This window comes from Medicago truncatula, chromosome 2 (genome assembly GCF_003473485.1).
Source record: "Medicago truncatula cultivar Jemalong A17 chromosome 2, MtrunA17r5.0-ANR, whole genome shotgun sequence".
Lineage (NCBI taxonomy): Eukaryota > Viridiplantae > Streptophyta > Magnoliopsida > Fabales > Fabaceae > Medicago > Medicago truncatula.
The window spans coordinates 14,329,088-14,355,704 of NC_053043.1; the positions used below are offsets into that span (position 1 = coordinate 14,329,088).

At 32.9% G+C, this 26,617-nt stretch overlaps 2 protein-coding genes across 2 annotated transcripts; both read left to right on the forward strand.

Annotated features, from left to right (window-relative positions):
• Positions 1-9,945: 9,945 nt before the first annotated feature.
• LOC25488130 (TOG array regulator of axonemal microtubules protein 2) lies at positions 9,946-11,812 on the forward strand. The gene is made up of 5 exons (XM_013607795.3): positions 9,946-10,342; positions 10,433-10,539; positions 10,649-10,796; positions 10,994-11,188; positions 11,396-11,812. Exons 1-5 carry the CDS (start codon positions 10,145-10,147, stop codon positions 11,630-11,632), a joined length of 885 nt encoding a protein of 294 aa, XP_013463249.1. The 5' UTR covers positions 9,946-10,144; the 3' UTR covers positions 11,633-11,812.
• A 2,254-nt stretch (positions 11,813-14,066) lies between these two features.
• LOC25488131 (isoleucine--tRNA ligase, chloroplastic/mitochondrial) lies at positions 14,067-26,502 on the forward strand. Its single transcript, XM_013607796.3, has 22 exons — positions 14,067-14,228; positions 14,961-15,156; positions 15,279-15,433; positions 15,510-15,611; positions 15,799-15,868; positions 16,340-16,452; positions 16,635-16,703; positions 16,994-17,101; positions 18,019-18,166; positions 19,720-19,951; positions 20,110-20,396; positions 20,501-20,637; positions 20,760-20,907; positions 21,177-21,308; positions 21,636-21,764; positions 23,154-23,281; positions 23,368-23,532; positions 23,669-23,794; positions 24,082-24,155; positions 24,332-24,581; positions 25,511-25,690; positions 26,091-26,502. The coding sequence occupies exons 1-22, from the start codon at positions 14,184-14,186 to the stop codon at positions 26,337-26,339; spliced, it is 3,243 nt and encodes a 1,080-aa protein (XP_013463250.1). The 5' UTR covers positions 14,067-14,183; the 3' UTR covers positions 26,340-26,502.
• The last annotated feature ends 115 nt before the right edge of the window (positions 26,503-26,617 follow it).

Here is a 26,617-nt window from a genome sequence, read left to right on the forward strand (position 1 = left end):
TTAAATTTGAATTAGTTTTCTTACATGTTATTAAAAGAGTGGGATCTAAAAGTGGTGACTTTGTAAAGGGAGATAGGTGAAGAGAGAAATGATAGTTAAGATGAGAGACTCATGTGCATTTTCCTCCACGCACTTACCAAATCACAAATTCACAATTTTTAGGTTCTGTTTGAATAACCTAAAACTAACGGAGCGAAGCAAAACGAAATGAAATGGAATGGACAGAACGGAATAAAGATTTCATCCCATCCTTTAGATACTTTATGATGGAATGGTACTAATTTTTCATTCTATTGTTTGGAAATTTGACAAAATGAAATAAGTTATAATTTTTTATTCTAATTTTACCCTTTATTTAAAATAACATCAATATATTAAATTCTCAACTCAAATCTATAGGTTAATTTTGGCTAATATTAGTAATGACCTACTATCTTTATTTTTTGAATGGCTAACTAGTTACAAACCCGTGTTTCGCACGGGTTCAATAACGTTTTTGATAAAAAAAAAAATCGAAAGAAGATATGTTAAAACGACGGAACATTATGATTCATCATAAAATATGTATGGGTTGGTTCCAAAGCATTATAAAGATCTGCTGTAGAAAAAGGGCATGTTCTATTTTGTTCAAAAGATTATGAAAACAACATTATAATTAACATGATACTAATTTGAACCAATGAAGGAACCAATAATATGCAGATTAACGTTACATAATAGTTAGGTTTATAAAAGAGACTCCAAGTGTCAAAGACTAACTAAAAAGAGATTTTTGCCAATATTTACATCAGACAAAATGAAAAGAACAAATGACATCACAAAGTCAAAATAGTTTATGATTACAGTCCAAAGCGATACGTCAAAATAGTAGAAGTTCAAATAGTTCAGCAGCAAATATCTACTTTAGAACAACTCGAACGTGCAAGTTCTTCGGTGACTTTTCGAGACCAAATATGAGCTTACCACCTTCTATCATCACACGTTCTCTGCAAAAATTGATCCATAGCCCACCCAAGTATTTTTCATAGCTTGCTCTTTCGGCGGTAATGAGGCGACACTTATACTTTCTCTGTATGCGAATATAGTTACATATAATTTATAAAATAAAGGTAGCTTAACTGATTTAAGCTAAAGAAAATGTATCATGACTTCTAATTTATCTTCCTATAAAGTCTAGATAAATACATGTATGTGCATTATATGAACTCCGTTGACCAATTAACATTGTTGAAACAAATGGAAATTAAGCATCACTCCCGCATGTGTATCTATAGCTAGCACCATTTGACATTGATGTCTTCGAACATTTGGTGCAACTCTTATAATACCATCCAAACTGGTTAGGATTGAATTTAGTTGTTTTCCAAATAGTGATGAAGTATGTATCCTAATCCAAATTATGCACATGAAATAAAGAATAATGCAATATGTATTTTTAACTTGTGCATCAAAAAACTCAAAGCATGTTCGTGCATAAAAAAAGCAGACCATGACTAAGTTTATAAATTCAGTAATTGGCCTAACCTGAGGCAGATTGAAAAAATCGTTGTACAAAGTACGTTGAGAAGAAGCCGAACTCTAACTTAAGTTATGACTGATACTTTGACTCTGAGCTTGAGAAGTGTTAAGGTCACGACAACAATTCAAGAAACATGGTCAAAAAACAATCAAATCAGATTGTGAAATAATAAGTTACTCTAATACTATATTTTGAAATCATAATGCAAACTTACTAAGTCTTAAACTTCTCAACAACCGGATAATGTAGGTTGATGAGCAGCCTCGAACCTGACCAATTGTTACATATATTTGGGTTGCCAATGACTACAAAATGGAAGAACTCAAGGTAAATAGATGGTAAATGATCAAGCTACGGAGTATTTTTCCTATAGTGTTACATCAACTATATTCTCACTGCATAAGGAAAGACATCTTTCAGGTCATTATCAAACTTATACAAAATTCTATCATCTGATGTTGACAAATTAGAAAATAATACCTTTTATCTTTCAACACAATGTTCGTACACGGTTTCTTTCTAGTCCCAATTGGTGTTGTCTTGACAATCTCATGAAGAAGCCCGATGATTTCTTAAAAAAAATATTACATCTATAATAATATTATAATCGGAGAAAACAAAGAAATAAATTAAAGCACATAACTATATCATATAAAATGTCATATTTGAATTTTCCATCTTGAATTTCCTTAAATGACTTAAAACGAAATTCATAAGTAAGAACGTTAGTTAACTTGTCATACTTCTGCACCTTTGTATCAGAACCAAAAACAACCCTAAAGAGATTAAATACAATGTCATTATCAAACACATGACAATTATACAAAGTATAAGTCTTGTTTTCCTCGATCAAAGTCTTTCAATGCTCCAATTCTCTATACCGAGTTATTACATGAACTCGATCACCCTAAATTCGAGAAAGAAACCAAAAAATGTAAATAAATCAAAATGTACACTAATAAGTAACATTGATAAATCATAAAGGAAATTACAACAAATCTTAACCAACTCATCTAATCTTTGCATCACAAATAATGAGCTTCATATGTTGATTCTCATTACTACCATTTACAATCCAAGAATCCAGCACTCCAAATCCTATTTTCCAAATGTCCAAATCATTTTTTAGATCCTTAATGTAGTCATAATCCCTTGACATCGAAAGTCCTATATAAAGATACAATAATACATCATTTAATTTTATTCCCTTTGTTCATTCTGATATCGAAAGAAGCTAACATATTCCTATGTGATCAATTTTTGTATCATCAAATCAACCTGATCTTAAATGCACAAATTTCTGAATCATCAACTTTTTGGACGTCAATGATATGACCAAAACAAATTTCACCAATCAACTTTTGTACGGCTCAATCATATAGGAAAGAATAAACCAAATATGAAAATTGTTATGGCTTTATGATTACTCACAAAAACTAAAATAACTCACATACATCAATTTTTTTTCAACCACAGTACCAGAAGTTAAAATAACAATTGTGTCAAAACCTTATCATGAGCTAAAATTCAATCATCATGATTTATCAATGTTACTTATTAGTTATTAGTGTACATTTTGGTGTCTTTCAAAAAGATAAGAATTTATATTATATGATATTATATTTGTTACATTGTTGGTGCCATGGAAACATATATGTTTAGTTTTTTCGAATAAGAAAAAGATATACATAGTTTGTTACAATATAAGGGTGCAAAATATATATATAAGTATAATTTTTCTAGGCATCTAGACCTTTTTTGAAGACAAGAATAAAAATAATCATACGCATTATGCAACGTCAAAAAAAATTATACGCAGTAGCGTAACAAAAAAACAGACATATATAAAGTATTACTCTAAGCACTAATATGTGTGTTCGTATATATTTGCGAGGTTGAAGAAAGAAAATAAAAATATTTGGTATCATTAAATGACAGCGTGAATAAAAATATTTGTGAGGTTGTGATGATTAAACGATATTGAATTTAAATTTATAAGTGATAAAAAGATAATAAAATTCCTTTGAAAAAAAGGTAATAAAATTAAATGGGACCTCCTTAAAAATAATTAAATGGAACGATTCCAAAAAAAATTAAATGGAAGAAAAAATCATATTGAAATATAATATTAAAAAATAAAAGAAAAGGTTCCCAGTGTGAGTTGAAAAGATGTGCTTTTGAAATAAATTGTCGAGAAGTAGTTTTTTAAAGTAACATTCAACAACTTTTGGCCAAAGCTCATTCCATTCAATTTTATGCATTAAAAAAAATTACTTTTTGTAGTAAGTACTTAATTGATATTGTGTTTGTGTTTGACCTAACTTCTCCTTAAAAATGTAGAAAAGTTTGAAAAAAGCCGGGTCAAACGATACCTTATTCTCCTACAATGGCAATGTAGAAACAACTGAATTTTGGACAAAAAATTGAAAAATAGTTAAAAACATAAAAATTGGAAATAAAATATTTGGTATCATTTAATGACAGCGTGAATAAAAATATTTGTGGAGTTGTGATGATTAAACAATATTGAAATTAAATATATAAGCGATAAAAAGATAATAAAATTAAATGGAACATCCTTAAAAAATTAAATGGAACGGTTCAAAAAAAAAGTTAAATGGAAGGAAAAAAACATATTGAAATATAATATTAAACAATAAAAGAAAAGGTTCCCAGCGTGAGTTAAAAAGAGGTGCTTATGAAATAAATTGTCGAGAAGTAGTTTTTTTAAAGTAACATTCAACAACTTTTGGCCAAAGCTCATTCCATTCAATTTTATGCATTCAAAAAAATTACTTTTTTTTTAGTAAGTAAACAGCGTGAGTTAAAAAGAGGTGCTTGTGAAATAAATTATCGAGAAGTAGTTTTTAAAGTAACATTCAACAATTTTTGGTCAAAGCTCATTCCATTCAATTTTATGCATTCAAAAAAATTACTTTTTTTTAGTAAGTAATTAATTGATATTATGTTTGACCTAACTTCTCCTTAAAAATGTAGAAAAGTTGAAAAAAAAACTGGGTCAAGCGATACCTTAATCTTCTACAACGACAATGTAGAAACAACTGAATTTGGGATAAAAAATTGAAAAATAGTTAAAGTTATCAAAAATATAAAAATTATAAAATAATTAAAAAATTGTGAGGGACAAAATGGGAAATGCACCCATATAATGGTGAGGTGGCAACAACACAATTCCACCAATTAGAAAATTACAAAAATACCCCTCCTAGGGGCAAAATGGGAAATTTATAGGGCATCAACTTTAATAGTAGTATATAGATATTAATGACATACTATTTTTCTTTTTTGAACCGCTAATATTATTAAGGGTTAAATATGTTTTTGATCCATATAAATATGTCAAGTTTTTGTTTTATTCTTTCTAAAAAAAATTCTTCGGCTTTTAGTCCCTAAACAATTTTCTATCTTCATTTTTTGTCCATCTTTTAAAGTAAATTTATATATAGAATTCATATTTTTTTTAACACAGTTTTGCAGAAAAAATCATAATATTATAAGAATCTCTCCCAAAAAAATTTAGAATTTTTTAACAAAACATTAATTTTAATATAAACTTTTATATTTTTTACGGTTAAAAATTCACATTTAATTTATGTTTTATTAAAATATTCTAATTTTTTTCTGGAATTTTTTACAATATACTGCACAATTTATTTAAAAAATACAAAAAATAACTTAAAAATAGAAACCAAAAGTAGTGATTGAAAATTTTATAGAGGCTAAAAGTTGAAGGAAAATTTTAGAGAGACAAAAACGAAAAGTTTGTATATTTATAGAGATTAAAAATATATTTAACCCCATTATTAATGATTTTGAACCATTCAAGACGAGCTATAAGGGATTAAGATAAACAACAACTCATGTAACATTTCGGCTGTTTTGTGGCTCCTCCGACTTATCGGTTGTTGAGTGGTGGGTGAATATGATCGTTTGATGCAACATATCATCTTCAGTTGCTTTTTTTATCTCCGTTGGTGGTAGTGAAAACTTGATTGTTTGCTGATTTTCCGTTAGGTGTTTTGGTGTATTTTTATTTTCTTTCTGATGTAATACTTGCGATTTAATCCTTTATTTATATATAGAGAAATGATATATGTACAACAATTTTCTAACAACTTTTGTGACAACTTTTTCTCTCATACTCACATTATATTTTTACTTTCTCTCTCTGTTGCTTTGATTTTCGTGTCAATACATGATTTTCTTAGTAAAAATATAATTGTCCATGTGGTTGTCAATCACAATGATGTTCAAATAACACTGCTCTTCTATGTAATATATTTTGCCATTAAAAAAAAACAATCTAAAAAAACACAAGGAACACCATAAGGGAGAGTACGCAACAAACACACCGTCCTAGGAAAAGAAAAACACCAAACGGTCATGCCTATGACAGAAAAAGAGTACCCACTAAAACATACACCTGCCTACATCGAGAATACTCTAATGAACTCCAAATCAGCACCCATGCATAGGCAGCCCCAAGCCAAACCTATGCAGTAGCAAGCTGTTGAAGACAGCAGATGCTCGTGCAGCAAAAAAAAAAAAGGAAATGATACGCACCTAAATAAAATTGAGAATAAAAAATAGGGATAAAAAGGTAAGTGGATTACTAATGTGTTTCATTTTATAGGATACACCTCAAATTGAGGGGAATGGAAAATTGACTAAATGAATGCCACTCATTGAGTGGTATTGGACCTTTTTTACAAAACCAAACAATGAAATGTGTATCTATCTCACTCAATTCCATTTCATTCCATCACTCTCCATCAATTCAAACATAGCCTTAAAATTATTCACACAAATATCAGAATGAGGTTTTTTGGTTGTGTATTATCGGACCGCATCTTAAGAAATTTCTTTGTCGTATCTCAAAATCCTTGTATGTATGACTCCGTGTTTGTTATAAATATAGATCAGATACATCACTTACACAATGAACCTAACAAGTCAATTGTCTCTTATAATTTCAAATTTAACTTATGTTTGTAACTGATTGTAGGTTCAGATCAGGTTGTGTTTAAATACCTACCTACAGTCATCTTGTAATTAGGTTTTTATATTGAGCTTAACTCATTTTTACAAAACTGGTTTGTGTATTTATAAACTCTAATTAGGTGTTGTCTTTATTCAATGTGAGACTTCGGTTTTTTTCAATGTAGTTCACGCTGTTTGTGTATGACTTTGTGGGCTAATCTATGTACTTGTTGTGCTCTGGTTTGGTTTATGATGAGTAGATTTTGCCTTGAAGAAAAAAATATTGCAAGTGACTTGCAGAACCTTAGAATTTACGATTAACATAGTTTGTTTGTTTATTCATGTATGGCTATGACAAGTTGTTTTCCAATTTCTATGCCATGTTTTCTAATTTCTATATACAAACCAACAAGACAGGAGCCTTACATTACATTTTTGTTCATTTATACTTTCATGATCTTAATTCCGGTAAATTTTACAATTTAGGTGGGTGATAGACTCTCAAGGGAACCTAAGCCCTCTGTGATATATTCTTCGGACCTTCAACGAGCTTTTGAAACAGCACAGATAATTGCATCCAAATGTGGAGGGGTGGAGGTTAGCAACCGGACTCATTTTTCTACATTTTGCATATTATCGATTCAATTGCTATAAGATAACAACTCACTCAAATAATTATAGACCAAAAAAATGCGAGCAATAATTGACGTGACATAATCGGCTACCAAAAAAAAAAATCACTTCATATATTTGTATAATATTAGTTTTATATTGGCCACAAATATTCAAATTACATAACCGACCACCAAAAAATGCGTCGGTGTAATATCGACAAAAAATAGGACGAACACCGACCAAAAACTGTCATAATCTATCTAACTAGACTAGTGATAGTGCATAATCTCCGTCTTCTTCCATGACTTCGAAATCTTGTTTTGGTTTTTCCGGAGTGGGAGTGTCACAAATAATTGACTTGTGCTCATTTGTTGGTTTATTTGGCGGATTCGGCTCCTTAGACATGAGGTCATTGAAGGTGGCTTGTCTATCCATAAAAGCAAAATATCATTTCTCCGCCTCACCAATCTTGTTGTTACTCCATTCTTTCGAAAAAAACATGAAGAAAGTGGTCAGGAATTAAGCCAAGACACATTATATTAGAATGTGAGTTAAGTGGTGGAGCACCTCGGATTGGGAAATATGTCTCACATATACCTTTTTCTGACAAAGTCAATTGAACAACGGCTCTATTGAAGGAAGTTGCAATAATGTAACCCATATCCAGTAATTTCAACCACTTATCTTCAAGCGTAATTCTACTTTTACTTGTTGGAGGGTGTAAATCATCCAAGATAAATTTAAAACGCTCCTCGGTACCAAATACCAGCAAATAGTCACTCTTATGATTTTTCAACTCATGAATAAGTGCATTACGAACCAATATATGATTTTCCTCATCCATTCCCATGTGCCTAGCTATGACCCGGAATCCACAATTACCATCCCCATTAACATTCACAATTTCTTCAATGAAAGGTCTCATGATCATTGTCATTTGTAATGTATGGTATATTCAAAAAAGATTTTGAAGTAGGCGTCGAAGCTTGTGAGCAAGAGTAAGTGCCAAGACGTGCACCTTCACTCTTTGGAACCTTAATCTTGGGTTGTGAGGATTCACTATCGGGATTTTGAGAATCAACACGCTCCCACCTAGAGGGGATTCAACCCGTGGATGTTGATTTCAGTTTAGACCTCACCCTTTTAGATGCTCCCTTGGTTACCACTTTTTTTGGAGATGGAGACAACATTGTGTCCTCCGAAAATCCTATTTGACGCAACACTTCTTTGATGTGGAGTTTCATCTTGTAAGGGGCTCTTTTGAGACTAGGCATGGCAATGGGGCGGGATGGGGACGGATTTTGCCTTCCCCATCCCCATCCCCTACTCCCATATATTTCCTCGTTACACTACCCATACCTAACGGGAATGAAAAATTGAATCTCATCACCGTCCCCGCACTGAATCAATTTTTTTTAATTAAAAAAAGTTTTTTTAAACTTCAATGGTAATGTTATGATGCATTATCCAACAATTTGCGCTCATTTTAACATTTCCTTATCGAACAATTCAGTTGCTCCTTTAACTATCAATGAAAGTTCTTATATCATGTTAATTATCAAACCAAATAACATAGCATATCATTATATACCCCCTCAACAAAAACAAAAATATGACATTTCTACATTCGGGTAGGGTTTGGGTATGGGTTCGGAGTGGGTACATATATCCCCGTTACCCGTCCCATACCTGTATTTTTAAATAGGGGAAAACCCATACCCAAACCTAGTCAAACCGGGGAAAACCCGTCAAATCGGAGCTGGTTTGGGTGGGTACCCATGGGCACGGGTTTTGTTGCCATGCCTATTTGAGACGTTCTTGAATGATGTTTCATTCCTTCGTAACGGAAAAATGTTCATCAACCTCTTCTCCATGTACACTTAACCTTTGCCAATGAGGGTGTACTTCATCCAATATAATAGGCAATTTTTTCTTTCTCTTCATGGCAATAATACATGCACAAGGCAACCCGTAGCTTGTCATTTGCACATAACCACAATCTTCTTTATCAAAGTTGAATGTCCTAGAGCGTGCTAATTTGTCATCCATAAAACCCAATGCGTGCCCATAAATTGTCTTTTAAAATACTAATCAAATATGTCATCTAAATTGAATTTAAGAGCATACACAACGGAGATACTCATTTTTTGGAACTTAAATGGATCTCACGTGTACACATCACTCATTTATAATTTTTTGATAGACTATTTAATTTTAAAAAAGTGTGGGTCCCACTTAAGATTGGAGGTCTTAAGACTCCATATCTTATAAGACCCCAATAATTTTTCTCCTCAATGGAATAGTATCCAATCTTAAATATTTAAGACTTCGCAATTGTGGATTTCTAAGAGCATCCACAATGGTAGTTCCCTAACAAGGACTCCTTAAATGGACCCCACGTGACACATCACTTATATTTTAATAAAAGTACATATTAAGGATTCAATGACTTCAATAGCAATACACTAACAAGGACTATAATGAAATGTGCTTAAATATGTTCCAGTATCTTTACATCATTAAACAAAAATAATTTACCTATTACTCATTTTTACAAGTGGGACTAAGTAGTACACATTTTATTACTCCTTTATGCAAGTGGAACCAAGTAGTACACATTTCATTCCTTTTTAAAACGTGAGACCCGTTAGTTACCCAGAAGATGGAGAATCCTTATATAGTTGCTCGTTCCTTAACGGGAACTCATTTTTTCTTTCTTCAATGGAGGGTCCTTAATAGGGAGCGGTCCTTATTAAGTAAGGACCCCCGTTGGAGATGCTCTAAGATGTGTTGGGACAATTTGACATAAAATTCAAACGTTATTTTGTTTTTCCCTTCCAACCCATTCCTGAATGTTACCGTTACACCACTAACGTCTCTTTCCATTTCTATTACATCTTATTCAATTTTTTCATTTCAAATCTTCAACACAAAAACCTCAACAAATCAAAATCAAATTCTTCCATTCTATTACATTGATCGAACAAAAATCATTCTCAAACAACAACAATGGCACTTAGACCTATTGACAACGCTCTTCCAACAATAACCCAAGAAAGACCCAAAAAACAACCTAAAATCGCTCTCTCAACCCAAAAACCACAACATTCTTCCAACGATGAAAATCAAATCCCATTGGAACCCACCATTGATTATATTTCATCTGATAACCTTAAACCCATGTCAGATCCTGAAGCTCAGATTCAAGTAAGCATAAAAATTCAATCTTTTTTTGTTTCAAATGAATTTTTTTACTTGTGATTTGGTATTGAGTTTTTGAAATCTTTAAAATTGCAGAGTTTGATTGAAGATTTGGACTCAAAAAACTGGGTCAAGGTTTGCGAGTCGTTGAACGATGTTAGGCGATTTGCATTGTTCAATTCGTCTCTTCTATTACCCATTTTGTAAGGATTGATTTTTGTGTGTATATTTTGTTAAAGTTTTGAAATTTTTGTTATGGGTTGAATTGGGTTTGGATGAATTTTGTTTCTGATGTGAAGCTTGTGTGATTAGGGATAAAATTGTGTTGGTGGTGGTGAAGGCAATGAAGAATCCTCGTAGTGCTTTATGCAAAACCTCTATTATGGCTGCTTCTGATATTTTCAATGCTTTTGGTGATAAATTGTTTGATCCTTCCATTTCTGAGGCATTTGATGGCTTGGTATGTTGAATCAATTCTGCTCCTGTGTGTTCTGTTTAGTGTTTTAAAAATTGAACCGAATTAGACCTGGTTGAACCTTGTACTGGACAGCTCGATCATGATTCTGTCATGATTCAAGCTGTTTATGGAAGATGAAATATGACTAGGAGGTCTTGTTATATGGATGTCTGATTCCGTTTTTGGTTGATTTTCAACAGCTGTTGCAGCTGCTGCTGAAATCTTCTCAGGATAAAAAATTTGTGTGTGAAGAAGCTGATAGGGCACTTGGATCAATGGTGGAATCCATGACACCTCTTCCATTGCTTCAGAAACTAAGGTTATCTGTGAGTCACAAAAACCTTAGGATCAGGGCTAAAGCTGCTGTTTCTCTATCCAAATGTGTCTCCAAAATGGTAAAGTTTGGTACTCCATTTGAATTATGATATGATGTAGTGTTATTTATTTTGAGTTTAATTTTGATACATGGTCTAGGTAGAAAGTTTTATACTGTCAACAAATCACAACCAATTAACGATCCGATGGTGTATATGAATTATATCAATTTGTTTTATTGGTGTTTTTGGGTTTATGTATGTTTCTAAAGAGTATTATGTCAGCAGGGAATTGAGGAAATGGAGGAGTTTGGGATGGAAAAGTTGATTGAAGTTGCAGCTGATTTAGTGAATGATAGACTCCCAGAGGCAAGAGATGCAGCAAGAAGTATTGCAACTTCAGTGTACGAGGCAATCATTAAGGATGTGGAAGAGGAACAGAAGATGGAGGTGTGGCAGAGTTTCTGCCACTCTAAGCTAACACTAATTAATGCTCTTTCAATTTTGAAGATAGTTAAACTTTAGAATTGGCAAAGTATTTATTTTGTGTACGTTTGCTCATACTTGAGGCATATTTAGAAGTTTAGCCTTTATTTGTGGCAGTGCTCATGGTTCTACATGAGCAGCCATTGGCAAATAAGATTTCATTTTGTTTGATGTAGCTACATTGCTTTTATATATAGTTATTTTATAATTATAAAATAATAATGGTTTTCCATTTTTAAAGAAATTTAGATTAAGAGGTGGGAAGTTAGAGAAAAATGTCAATCTCATCAAGAATTTCCAATGAAATTTAAGTGTAACTTATCATAATTTATCAATTACAAAATAAAAGATTAGAACTCAAGTCAGAGTTGGTGTAAGGTGAGGGTCTAACCATTTGTGTCTATCATAATTGGTTTAATCTGTGGCAATGCTCATTAACAACTAAATTTCATTTTATTTGATGTAGCTCATTAACAATTCTTATGAATAAAAGGTTTAACCATTTGTGTCAACCACGATTTACTTGATGGTTCCCTATTTTGTTTTCAAGTTGTATGACTTAAGGCTGCATATCCTAGACTCTCAATAGGTAAAATACAATCTCTATCATAAAATTGTTAAAAATATATTTACCAACCTCGGCATAAAAAAATAAAATTGTCCTTAAAATTTGTAATAAAGAAATTAAGATTAACAATTTTTCTTTTTAGGATTAACCACTATTTTATATTCAGAGAAACTTTGCTACTACGACAAATATATGATGGTTATACACATAACCTTCTTAATGTGAAAAATATAATAAATTGATATATTCTTTTACGTGATAAGAGAAAGAGAAAAAATAAACCATGAACCCCCAAAAAAGAAAAAAACTTGAAGTGTGAGTTTGAAAATCAAATGGTCTTAACCACCAAATCACATATTTGGTCAATGCCACAAAGTGTGTGTGCAGGGGCGGGGCCACGTTAGACTCAGGGTGTTGAATCCCCTCAATATTTATGCTCTGCACCGTATTTCACTGAAATTGCACTCATCATGATCATTATGAGTACTCTACCAAGTAGTGAGATATTACAAATAACAACTAAATTAAATTAAAATATTACTTTTCTTTTCTAAGTAGACAAAACAACAAATAACGATTGAAATTCTCACACGCAAGTGAAGGGGTTGGATTTTAAACCGGATTACAACATTTGATTTAAACGGTGATTTAAAGTTAATGTATATTTTAAAAATATTTATTTATGTTGAAATTGATTAAAGTGTAGTCCATATTTAATTATTATGGGATATGGTTGTAATTCAAGCATTTAATAGGAGATGAGAGTATAAATTTTACTTTTCAAGGAATGAGAGTGTATATTTTAACATAAAATAGAAAGAGAGTGTAATTCAAGCATCTTTAAGGGAGGAGATTGTAATTTACGCTAAATTTTTCTACCCTAAATTATTTTTATTAGTAATAACAACTAGATTTTTGACTCGTGCTCCGCTCGGGTTTATTGTAAAGGGATTGACATACGAATAATAAAATGCAATATATAATTGATAACAGTGAAAAAAATAAGTTGTAAGATCACGTCTTTTCATTTGCAAAGCTCTAAATATCAATATATGATTTTTGTGTTGTGTGTGAAATTTTTACACGGTTTAGTTTTTTTTTTTTTTTGAGATAAACACGTTTAGGGCTTGGTATATATAACCAAGTTTACATGAAAATTAGGGTAGCCGAGTTTGCATGGAAATTAGAGTATTCTGTTTGTAAACGTATTAAATATGTGTAGAAAATATTATAAAAAAAGGCAACAAGATATGAATGAAATAAAGGCATGAAATTGGTTCAATAAAAAAAAGTGTACAAAATATTGTAAAAAAAAATGACATGAAATTAGTGCGATGAATTTTTCTAATACTGTGTACAAAATATTGTAAAAAAAAAAAGGCAAAATGATAGGAATTAAATTTGTGCGATCCATTTTTACAATATTAAATAAGTGTACAAAATATTTCCTTAAATGTACAAAAATATTTCCTTAAAAAAAAAAGTGTACAAAAAATTGTCAAAAAAAAAATCCAAAAAAAAGTATAAAATAGAAGGCATAAAAAAAAAGGCAAGAGGATATGAATGAAATTGGTGCGATCCATTATTTTAGTATTAAATAAGTGTACAAAATATTTCCTTAGAAAATAAAGTGTACAAAAAATTGTCAAAATAAAAAAAAAATATATAAAATAGAAGATATCAAACGTGATCATATCCTCATAGTTTCTAGAACAAACGTGCAACATCAAATAAACGTAGAAAATATTTCCTTAAGAAAAGGCAAGAGGATAAGAATAAAATTGATGCGATGCATTTTTTTAAGTTAAATTGAAAAAAATTAGATTAAATTGCTGCAAACGTATCAAATAAATAAAAGTAACAAAAAAACAAAAAACAGAAAGAAAAAAGAAAGTGTGGGTTCGTTTATCCGAATGATATTGTGTTTACATTTCCCTCGCAGGTTGTTAGGTTGAGCAGCCAGCACTGAAGTGAAATGAGTGGAGTGTAGATGCCGTTTATCACCTCAAATTCCTCTCTTCAATGGAAACCACTTTCGCTCTCTTCATGCAAACCTCTTCTTACAGGGTCACTCACTATCTATCTATCTATCTTGTTTCCATTCAAACCACGCTCTTTCTTCCATTCTATCCATAATTCTCTTCAAATTTGATTTCCCCTACTTTCTATGTTTTCGATTATTTTACACTGTTTCTGATAATGGGTCACTTTTGTTTTTGTTACTAAATTGCTCTGTCAACTTAACCTTGTTGCAGATTATGTGTTCGATAAATTGCCAAACAGATTTTTTTTTAGTTAAGTTTTATCATTGCAAAACTAAATGTTTACTTTGTGAAAATGCTTTTGTTTTCATTTTTAAAATATATGTTTATTTTAACTCGTTTGTTAAAAGATAAGAGACTTTTGAAGTGAACTATGGCGATGGAGAGAAGATAAAATGTTAGCTAAGGATGATGCATTTCTGGAAATAATGATAATAGCTATCTTGACATTTTCATTGTTTCTGGTAACGCAAGATATTGTTCACTTAGAAATTCTCTTTTCTTCTTGTTAACAAATAGAACGAATACACATTTTAGGAAAATGTAGACCGGAAATGTTTTCTCAATTCAAATGGACCTGATAAATTTAAAAGTAAAGGAGCTTTGATTGTTCTTGTATTGATCTACTCTTGTTGGGAACAATCTTTAACTTTGCAATTTCTATTAAGCTTTTAAGTGTGGTGAAAAGGAATCTATTACATTGATTGACTGATTTATGTAGCCAAAAAGCTTGATAGTTGTTGTTTTAATGTTTCAGATGCTCTCAAGAAATGCTTTTTTAACGCCCATGAGAATGAATTCCATTGGTTTGTATCATTCTCGGGGAATCCCATCAGCTAAAGTACTATCACTTTCAAAATTTTCAAACTATTGTACTCATTCAAAGGATGATGTCAGTTCTTCAAAGAGAAGATCACGGGGGCCTGTTATGGCCGGGAAGAAGGCTGCAGAAGGTAGCATGTCTGCTATTTCACATATATTTTCAGTTTTTTAAACACATCATGACTTGTTAGGTTAATTAAAGAGAATAAACATGCATTTCCAAGGTTAGTTACATAACCTGCCTTTACTTTAGGAATCAAGCAAGATGAGAGTAAATACAAGCACACTGTTGATCTTCCCAAGACAGGATTTGGTATGAGAGCAAATTCTTCCGCAAGGGAGCCTGAAATTCAGAAAATATGGGAGGATAATCAAGTATTTAAAAGAGTTGCGGACAAAAATAGTGGAGTAAGTTCTTGACTTCCCCTTAGATTTCCCATAGTAGTTATTTGAACTTACTAATATGCTTCAACACCTTGATCAGGGAAACTTCATTCTTCATGACGGTCCTCCATATGCAAATGGTGATCTTCACATTGGCCATGCCTTAAATAAAATTTTGAAGGATATTATAAATCGTTATAAGGTATCATTTTCTTCCTTTGAACCTAGGCTTTCAGTTTGTTGCTGTCGCACTTGATACAAACCATATTCATGTTTCAAGTCTGTTAGCATTTGGCACATGTATACTCTAGTGATATTTATTTTTTTTTGCTAATGCACTTCTGTATAAGAACTAATATTTTGCTGTTTTTTTTTTTTTTTATGGGCAGCTCCTTCAAAACTATAAAGTTCATTTTGTGCCTGGATGGGATTGTCATGGCCTACCAATTGAATTAAAAGGTAAGAATTTTTTTCTTAGTAGCATTGTGATGATGGCTGGCTCTGGTTTGTGATTGTGTTCAATAAAAGTATTGCACTAAATTTTATTTTACATGTTTGCAACATGTCATTTCCAAGCATGTAGATAGTTCTTGGTGTAATATTTATTAATAAATACACCTTCCGGTCTCGAATATAAATAAAAATAACTAAAATCATGCCGATTAAGAATGTTAGTTAACCTCATTAAATTTCTTAATATCATCAAAAAATAAATTTGATTTTCTAAACTTGGTTATGTGTTCACACTGTTGAATAAAGACATGATATAATGACAGAAATTGAAAATTCTCAACTTTCCTTATGTTTGCTTTTGCCCCCTTTTATTTCATTTTCTTAAACTAAAAGTTCACGACTTTATGTGCATATTGCATTTCAGCTTGTATCCATTATTACATTCTTTGAGCAGTATGGTTGTTTGAATCATTTCAGTTTTGCAGTCACTGGATAAGGAGGCTAGAAACAATCTTACACCATTGAAGTTGAGAGCAAAGGCTGCTAAATTTGCCAAAGACACTGTTAAGACTCAGATGTCATCTTTTAAGGTCCCTTCTTTGTTTGCGTTTTTGCTCTGTGAATTATGTATATTATTGCATTAGTTTCTGGACAATTATAGATCTCTTACAGTTTACAATTCCATTTTGATTGCTGGGATTTTGTCTCAATCTCATACGTGTTTTTGTTTTTTGGATAAATGTATCTTAAACATGTTAATGAATGTCTGCAGCGCTTTGGAGTATGGGCTGACTGGAATAATCCCTATCTTACTCTAGATCCGGAATATGAAGCTGCCCAGGTAGCTGGTACAGCCTTTCTCGTTTACTCTTATGGATTTATTAACCGGACACAGAATTCAGCACTCTAGATGTCCTATTCATGATGTATTATAGATATTAGAGTTTAGGACTTAACTTTCACAATTTGGATTATTTTTCTTTGAGAACTCTTATAGAAAGGACCTCAAAATTCTTTCAAGACCTAGTTAGATTGTGCAAACTGCTTTAGTAATGAAAAATTTCATTTGCACATGACTTCAATTCATACCAGTTATTATATAGTCCTTATAAGTTGCATCGTATATTTCAGATTGAAGTATTTGGCCAGATGGCCTTGAAAGGCTATATCTACCGAGGCAGAAAACCTGTTCACTGGAGTCCCTCGTCACGGACAGCTCTTGCTGAAGCCGAGTTAGAGGTAAATTGATTTTATCACGGTGAACCTTTTTTCTAATGTCTATTGCTATTGTACTATATGCGACCTGGTATTGTATAGCGTGTGTGGAAGCCGCACAATTCTCGCCTTCTTGGTCAATTAGCATGTGAATGCTTACAGTTTTCTGTCGTGTTACACTGGATGGAAAAATATTTTATCATATCTTTATTGTATCTTAGCATAATTTATGATAATTTAAGTAGTCTCTCAAAGCTTGGTTTCTGATCAGAAGTGATTATAAGAACAGCGTCTGGTGAGCAGGTGAGTTGTTGAAATGGCAGGGGGGTGTCTGCAATCTGACACTCAAGTCAGAATGTGAGCAAAGAGTATAGAGTTTAAGGGTGAATGAATTATAACCTTGGAGGACGTGAAATGTCCTCTTTTATAGGTGAAGGATGAAATCCTTCTAATGATGGCCAAAAGCCGTTGGTCAACGGTTACAGACGGCAGTGTTGTAATCGTCGAGCTTGTGGATTGAAGTTGAGGGGGAGATGCTATGATCTTCATTGATTCTGATGTGATGCCCCTAGCCATTGCGGGCACACCTCCTTTGCATGCAGGGTGAGGGTGTGAATAGTGTTTCTTGGGCCTGGTTTTGGATTCTGGTCTGGCCAGCAAAGCCCTTTGGGCAGTCCAGAACAGTTTCTATATTTCATTACTTAGGATAAAGAGCTAAGTATTATTATAAATAAGGGCCAATGCCTTGTTGTTTTTATATTATTATCATTCCAAGTATTTCTGAAAACTGATTTGATGGATGTTTGAGTATTTATTTACTACCTAATTGATTTTTTCTCTCTCAATACCCTAATAAATTAACTCTTTAACTTAAATATTTCTGAAACCTGATTTGATGGATGTTTGAGTATTTATTTACTACCTAATTGGTTTCTATGTAGTACCCTGAAGGGCATGTTTCAAAAAGCATATATGCCATTTTCAGAATTGCAAGTGCTCCTCTAATGCCGAGTGACCTACTACAAGAATTCCCAAATTTGTGTTTGGCCATTTGGACTACTACTCCATGGACTATTCCTGCCAATGCAGGTAGGTTTTTTATTCGTTGCATTTTCCATGGTGGCTTGGGTTGAAGATATCATTCTTGTTGCTTTTGCTAGTCATAATGATCTCAATTTTTGTCCTCTACTTGTTTTTCTATGAATTTCTGTGATAAACAGAAATGTCTTTAGTTCTGTATTTATGGTTTTTTATTCAATTAAAAAGGAACACTAGATTTGGAGGTTCAGCTTTCTACTTAATCTGCTATAATTAGCACTGCTTGTTTTGTACCAGTAGTTTTGTTTGTATCTGTTAGGGACCAGGAGGCCCCCAATGCATGTTCCTCTCAAATCTATCCATATAATCTTTGGCGGAGTGTTCTTGCTTCAGGGTAGCCAACCTTTCCAACATACCGCTGCCATAACTCTCCCCAAAACTTCGAATCAAGGCATTGGAAAACATTTCCCAGGTTGAGTCTTGGTTCTTTTGGCGCCAAACACTAAACCAAAGCCCCGCCATATCTTCAATGGTAATATACACCGACTTCAACTTTTCTAAAGCACGAATGTCTTGTACTTCAAAGCACTTTTCCACCCTGTCAATCCACCCAATTTGGTCTGCCCTTTCCAAACCCAGTAATTCCACTTTCTTGGACCAGATTTTGTTCCCCTTAGACTCCTTTGAAGGCTCACCTTCCTTGCACTTAATCTTCCCCTTTGGACTAGAAGAATTTTCATGTGTTTTCCTCTTTGCATCCAGTCTCATCACCTGATACCTTGCCACTTCCTCTAGGTGGCAGTCAGTTGTTTGATGTCTTCGGTTGTGGCCACATTGTTGCAGTGGTTAGCGAGTTGTGCCATACACTCCATTACCATCTTCTTTAGAAACACGTCTGTAGTCGCAAAACCCTCCATATGCATCTTCATCCTTCAATTAGACTAGCTATCTCTCAAGGATCTGTCGAGTCGAACCAACTGATAGATTCTTTTTCATCAAAGTGGATAAAGAATAGTGGTGCAAGAACATAAAAGGAAAAAAAAACAAATTCGTAGTTTATTAGCTCTACCCAAAGGTAGTTTCCCTTCACAACTGTTCCAAGTTACAGCAGGTCACAAAACAATTCACACACTGTGACTGTGCTCTCCTTTTCCCCTCTAATTTGTATTCAAACCCTCTTACAAACTTCCATTCCCCTGCTCCCTATGCCTCTTTCTATAATACACGTTGAATAACGAGCCTTGGGCATCTTGGTCTCAAACAGTATCCTTACATATCTGGTACGTAAACTTATACATTATTCTTTACAGTTAAGAGTTTGCTGAAGTAGACTTTAGGCAAGATGGTAATCCTTTTCTACTAGAATTATTGTCACTTTTGGCCCCGAGTACCCGTGAAAATAAAGTTGAAGAAAAAAAAGAGACCGACACTGTTTACATGCACCTTTTTTTCTTCAAAAATATCTTATCTGCATGTTGGATAACAGTGTCATTGCTGGCACACATTGTATCAATCAATAGTCAATTTCTTTAGTTATTTAAATGTTTTAGTTTAGATATGTTGCTCTTTCTCCTCACCTCTTCTTTCTACTGTATTGTGCCCAGCTGTTGCAGTAAATTCCAAGCTTGAATACGATGTTATTGAAGTAGAACCACTAAATGAACATGACTCTTCATCTGGTGACACTAAAAAGAAAAGGCTTGGAATTGTTTTGAAGAATGAGAAAAAGCTATTTCTCATTGTAGCTTCAGAACTTGTGCCAACGTTAGAGGCAAAATGGGGTGTGAAGCTTATTTTCAAGAGAAGGCTGCTGGGCTCTGATTTGGAAAACTACAGGTTAATATGGATGTACCAAAATGAACAATTGTTTTCTTCTTTTTTGATTTTGCCACTGCTATTTGTTTCTGTAACTATGTGTTTAAAATTATTGTTGTTTACCTATGGTGCATGAGAAATTTTCGTACTAAAGATATGTTTAATTATTATGATCTCAGATACATCCATCCAGTGGATAATAGGGAATGTCCGGTCGTAGTTGGGGGAGATTATATTACAACAGAAACAGGAACAGGGCTGGTCCATACAGCTCCTGGACATGGTCAAGAAGATTATGTGACTGGTCAGAAGTACGGGCTACCCATACTATCTCCAGTAGATGATAATGGAATATTCACTGAAGAAGCTGGGCAGTTTAGTGGACTTGATGTTCTTGGTGAAGGTAACACTGCTGTTGTGAAATATTTGGATGAAAATTTGTCACTCATCATGGAAGAATCATACCGTAAGCTATTTCTGTCTCTCTTCATGCAATTCTCTAAATGTTCAACCTATAATTAATTATACATTGATTCATCATCATGGTCTCTTATCTTTTTTCTGATTTAGAACACAAGTATCCGTATGATTGGCGGACGAAAAAACCAACAATATTTAGAGCAACAGAGCAATGGTTTGCATCGGTTGAGGGATTCCGTGAAGCTTCTATGGATGCTATTGGCCGTGTAAAATGGGTTCCACCTCAGGTATTGCATTTAAAGTTTTTTTGCTACATAATTCTGTTTATTTGTAAAGTTTTGTTCTGTTAGAGATGTGCAACTCATCATTTTTCAGTGCTGCCTTTTGCTGATATATGTGAATTGCTTAGGGAGAAAACAGAATCTCAGTAATGACCTCCAGCCGCTCTGATTGGTGTATATCACGACAAAGGACATGGGGTGTACCCATTCCAGTTTTTTATCATACGCAGTCTAGAGAACCTCTTATGAATGAAGAGACAATTGAGCATATCAACGGTTAGTGAAGTGAAAAAATAGCAACTTCATGTTCTTTTAATTCTCTTAAAACTCAATTTATGATTATGTACTACGCAATTTCATTTTTAGTTTGGTAGAGTTACTTTTTTTGTAGTTAATAAATATAAAACAAATATTATTGTCCATGTTTGATTACATGTAAATATTGCAAAGTTTCTTAATAGCGTATGCTCTTTCAAATTATGTTGGTCCTACGAAATCAACGCATCTTATCATTGATACTTTGCTTTTCTTTCTGTGACTGTCAGCTATTATAGCCCAAAAGGGTAGTGATGCATGGTGGTACATGACAGTAGAGCAACTCCTCCCAGCTAGTTATCGTGAGAAAGCTGCTGAATATGAAAAGGGAACTGATACAATGGATGTGTGGTTTGATTCAGGTACAATAATATTCTGGTGCCAAATACTTTGTAATTTCCATTCATACATACGGTTGCAAAGGTTCCTCGGCCAATATTACACGCATTTATTACAACTGGAATCTTTTTCTGGTACATGTCCATAATTGTATGATTCATGAGTAATATCCCTTTCTATCATTACTCTTTGAACCTCGTTGGCCTGAACAGCCGACCCTAGGACCTTAGCCATACCCCGAACCTCCAGATGCCTGAGCTAATCCTGCTGGCATATAGTTGTCTGTAATTTTATTTCATTGCTTGCTTTCATTGAATTTGGTGTCTCATGGCTGGTTATTTTTACACCAGGTTCTTCCTGGGCTGCAGTCTTGAGAAAAAGAGACTCCCTTGGCTTTCCGGCAGACTTGTATCTTGAAGGAACAGATCAGCATCGAGGGTGGTTTCAGAGTTCATTGCTAACTAGTATAGCTACAACAGGTAATGGATTTTTTTGACATTTCCACTATCATGATTATCTTTCGTACAATCAAAACCAATGTCCTTTGTCCCTTAAATTAACAAGGAAAATACTATTTATAACATAGACTTGTCTCATTCTCAATGCTAAAACTGTAACAAGAAAAGACAAGGAATAGGGTGTGTAATGTTGGCTATATATGCTTAATTTGCATAAGTAAATCGCCCCTGGGTTCACCATTTATTTTCAGATGAAAATAAAATATGCTTGAAAGACCCGCAAAAGTTATTTAGTGTATATACTGCTGCTATCTTGGCATCTTGCCTTGATAAATTAGACAACCATTCAACCTTATTATTTTTACCATGTTTGACCAACTCTGATTAAAGGTGTTAGTTGGAGCAGTATAGTTACCTGTGACTAGTCGCCTCTTGGCTAACTAGCTAACAAAATTTATAGTATTCAGTGTATACCATTGTAGAAGTTCATTTTCGAAAGTGCTCATTCAGTAATAAATTGACGTTTGCACAAAACTTTTGAATTTGGGGTAAAATTCAATTTCTCCTTCAAACAATGATTAAAATTTAAAATATTTGTTTAGTGTGATGCATTTCTTAGCATCTTTTTTAACTAAATAAATATTTTAAAAAATATCAATCAAGAAAAATATTAGAAACGTAAAGGTTTAGGAATAATTAGACAGCTTGAATTCAATAGTGATAAAGATATTTGTGAAATCGCAAATATGATTTTTTTTTTCATTTAGTTATTTACTTTTTAGTCTAAATATTATGAGACTAAAAAAAGCACATGATTTTTGTATTCTTTAGACTCTAAAAAAATTGCAAAAATCGTGTGTTTTTTGGTCTGTAGACAAAGAGGTAAACACCATTGAAACTCACACAACTGTGAGGTCCCAGGTTCGAACTTGGGTGAAGGTGTCCAACCTAGCAATATTACCATAGCTAGTTGAGCTAGGCCTTATGGACACTAAAACATTATTTTTGTTAAATGTATGACTAAACATACAACAACCTAGGTCTTTTTCCAACCAGATATTGTCGTCTACACTACATGAATTGAACAATGTTATTATGTTGTATCATATACCATATTTATTGGCAAACCATTTAATTCTATATCTCTCTTGATGGTTTGACTTATAGATTTCTTGTGTCTACTGTTTCCTCTAACTGTTTTACTGGTGCCTTTATGATTCTTTTCAACATATGTCCAAACAACCATTTTACAATTGTAGCTATCCCAAATTTCCCCTCTAATGAATTCATGCCTTATCTTAATCGTCTCTAATGACTCTCTACACTAAAGGGCTGTTTGGGTGAGAATGTTTTCAAATATTTATATTTATGCCAGTCAGACACTAATTCTGTCATTTTTGTCCAATACAGGAAAGGCTCCATATTCTTCTGTTTTAACTCATGGTTTTGTATTGGATGAGAAAGGCTTAAAGATGAGCAAGTCTGTGGGTAATGTTGTGGATCCACGTAGTGTGATTGAAGGAGGAAAAAATCAGAAGGCAAGTTACATAAATGTATTGTATAAAAATTCTGGAACCATATCAAACCCTATAATTTCACTTTACCAAAATTGCGTTGTTCTCAGGAAGCACCTGCATATGGAGCTGATGTCCTGCGGCTTTGGGTTTCTAGTGTAGATTATACCGGGGATGTGATGATTGGCCCTCAAATTCTTCGTCAAATTTCAGAAGTTTACCGGAAGTTACGGGGAACTTTAAGATACCTCTTGGCAAATCTTCACGATTGGAAAGTAAGTTTGTGTCCTTTTTTTGCCTGGAATTACTGCCTACTTTGAAATTTTGCCAGATGTATCTTTACCTGTCAGCATGTATCTTTTTCCACTTTTTCATACTTCTAAGTATGCAATTGTTTTGTTGACATGGCAGGCAGATTATACAGTTCAATACGACGAACTTCCGAGGATTGATAGGCATGCATTATTTCAGCTTGAGAATATTGTAAAAAATATTCAAGGGAATTATGAAAGTTACCAGTTTTTTAAAATATTTCAGGTCAGTTGGTTTAGATCCTAGAGAAACATTCTATATACACACAATATATTTCTATGCTAGTGCTTAACCCGTTCAAATTTGGATTTGTTTGTTGTATTTTGTTATAGTAGAATTGAAAATGTTTTTTGGGATGAAAGGGGGTTATCTGTGGCATAGGATTCATCCCTCAATTTTATATCTTTACATAGAAATTTGAATTCAGTTTTCTTAGCATGACTTAGCTGAATTTTTCTCATCTTATTGTTTGATTTACCAAAAATTACAGTGTTTTTTTTACACATTTTCAGATTTTACAGAGGTTTGTCGTAGTTGACCTTTCAAGTTTCTATTTTGATGTTGCCAAAGATCGATTATATGTTGGGTACGTTTCTCCTATACCCTATATTTTGCATTTTCAAATACAATTATGGACATATATTTTGGTTTTGATATGCACAACTCAGCATTTGTATGGGAGCACAAGATGTGAATATTGCCTGTTTTACATTTTATTCCGTGTTTATTAAAAAAACATCTCTCAATGCTATTTTTTTATAGTGGATCGACTAGTTATACAAGGAGAAGTTGTCAAACAGTTCTTGCAGCTCATCTCCTTTCTATTGTAAGAGTAATAGCACCAATATTGCCCCACTTAGCTGAGGACGTGTGGCAGAATCTTCCATTTCAATATACAACCGAATATGGTTCCTTTGCTGAATTTGTATTCGAATCTAGATGGCCAACCTTGAATGAAAGATGGCTTGCTCTTCCTGCTGAAGAAATTGAACTGTGGGAAAAGATTCTCGAGGTACACTAATTTTTCCAGCCAGGAGTGTTAAGCAACCTACTTTCTTGGTTTCTTAGAAGATAATTTATTCAAGTAACTATAACTTAGCACCAATTTTTCGTAGAACATTATAAAATAAGTGAATAGCTCCTTCATCACTTAAAAGTGATCAAACTATTAAATGCAATAATCTCTTTCAAAGCTAGTATCTTTGTTTTACATTATCTTTCAAAAATCATCTATCCCAAAAGCTTCAACTATTTGTAGATTCATAGAGTCTCATCTATAATTTTACATCTTATACACATTTGAAGTGTGTCTGGACTTTGAAATGTGGATAACATGCATACCTATGTTTTATTGTTTTGTATGTAATCAAGTTTATTATGATAAAACGGGGAAGCAAGGTATGAAATTTCCTGATCACTTGATGATTCAAGCTCTAATTTTACTTCCAGAAGCAACTCTTCTAAAAGCTTAGGTAGCTATGCCATTAGATGAAATCTCAAAAAGGTTTTATTTTTTGGGGTATGTTCACGGCTTATACTTAAATTGCACTAGAGATTTGCTTTTTCTAGATGTAGAAATGGTTCATTATTTAGCCAGTCATAGCCTTTATTTGGAATTTTAAGAATTTCATATTTACAAGTAATGAGAATGATTAAGGATTTGAAGATGTTGGGCTATAAATGAAGGAAAAATTGCGTCATTTTAAATGTGAAATAAATTAAATTATTTAATGATTCTTTTTCTTTTAATCAATTATTTCAAGTGTTTTTTATTGTTCCTCGCTTTTATTGATGCTTTTCTATTGATTGGCTTGCAGTTACTACTAAAAATTAAAGCTGTCTCATAATTTTTTCTTTCTCAAATTTTCTAAAACTACAAGTAATAACATATTAGTTATTTTTTCTATGTATCTGTTACTAAACGAGTACACCTTTTTCCAGCTGAGAACAGAGGTGAACAGAGTGTTGGAGGTGGCTCGAACTGAAAAATTAGTTGGTGCCAGTTTAGATGCAAAGGTTCACATTTATACATCTGATTCCATCATGGCATCCAAGCTATCTGAACTATGTACAAACGAAATTGATGCTGATACATTGAATAATTTATTCATAACATCTCAGGTATGTCTAAAACTACAATACTTTTCAGTGACTAAAAGCAAATGAAAACTGAAGATACAATATTTAGGGGCTGCTGTGTGAGTGTGTATAACTAGTTTAGATTCCAGAACTATTTATTATTTTTAAATAAATTTTCCTAAACAAAAACAATTAATTTTCATCATTGAAGCTTTTAGATTTAGGCCCAAAAAACTAGACTTGGAATATCTTTAGTATCAAAGTTGTTTCAAATTCTTATTCAGATTTTTTTTATTTAGACATTAGGATACAACACTCAGATATGCTATGAACTAACTCTTGGATAATGCTGCGCCCAAGAGTTAACATTTGATCATATTAATATAAGCTTTATCATGTCATTAATTAAACTGTGTTAACATGTTTCATTGGCAATATTCAGGCTGAGATTCTTCCTTCACTGGAAGATGAACATGTTGCAAATATACCATACAGTGGTGAATGCCTAATTCAGGGTAACAGTAAAGTGTGGATTGGTATATCTCGTGCTAGTGGCTCCAAATGTGAAAGATGTTGGCATTATTCACACCAAGTTGGTTCATTTTCAGACCACCCTACTCTTTGCAGCCGCTGCTATGATGTTGTTGCTGTTCAGATGCCCTCTGGCTCTGAAGTAGCTGCTGTCAGCTAATATTTGAGTACAAGAAACTTTTATTCAGTTCCAACTTCATTTGTTTTAAAATAAAAATATTTATTTTTGAAATTGAATTGTAATAAATTCTAAATGTAAAAAAATTATATCATCTACAATTGGTACATGGCCTTACAAATAAAAGCAAGAGATATATTTTTTTTGTTGAAAGAGATGAGATTCCATTAAACAAAGATGGTACAATCGACATATCGGTTAAATACACATATCGTATAAGCAGAGCTGAAATTCTCACATTTTATGCCCTCAAAACAAAA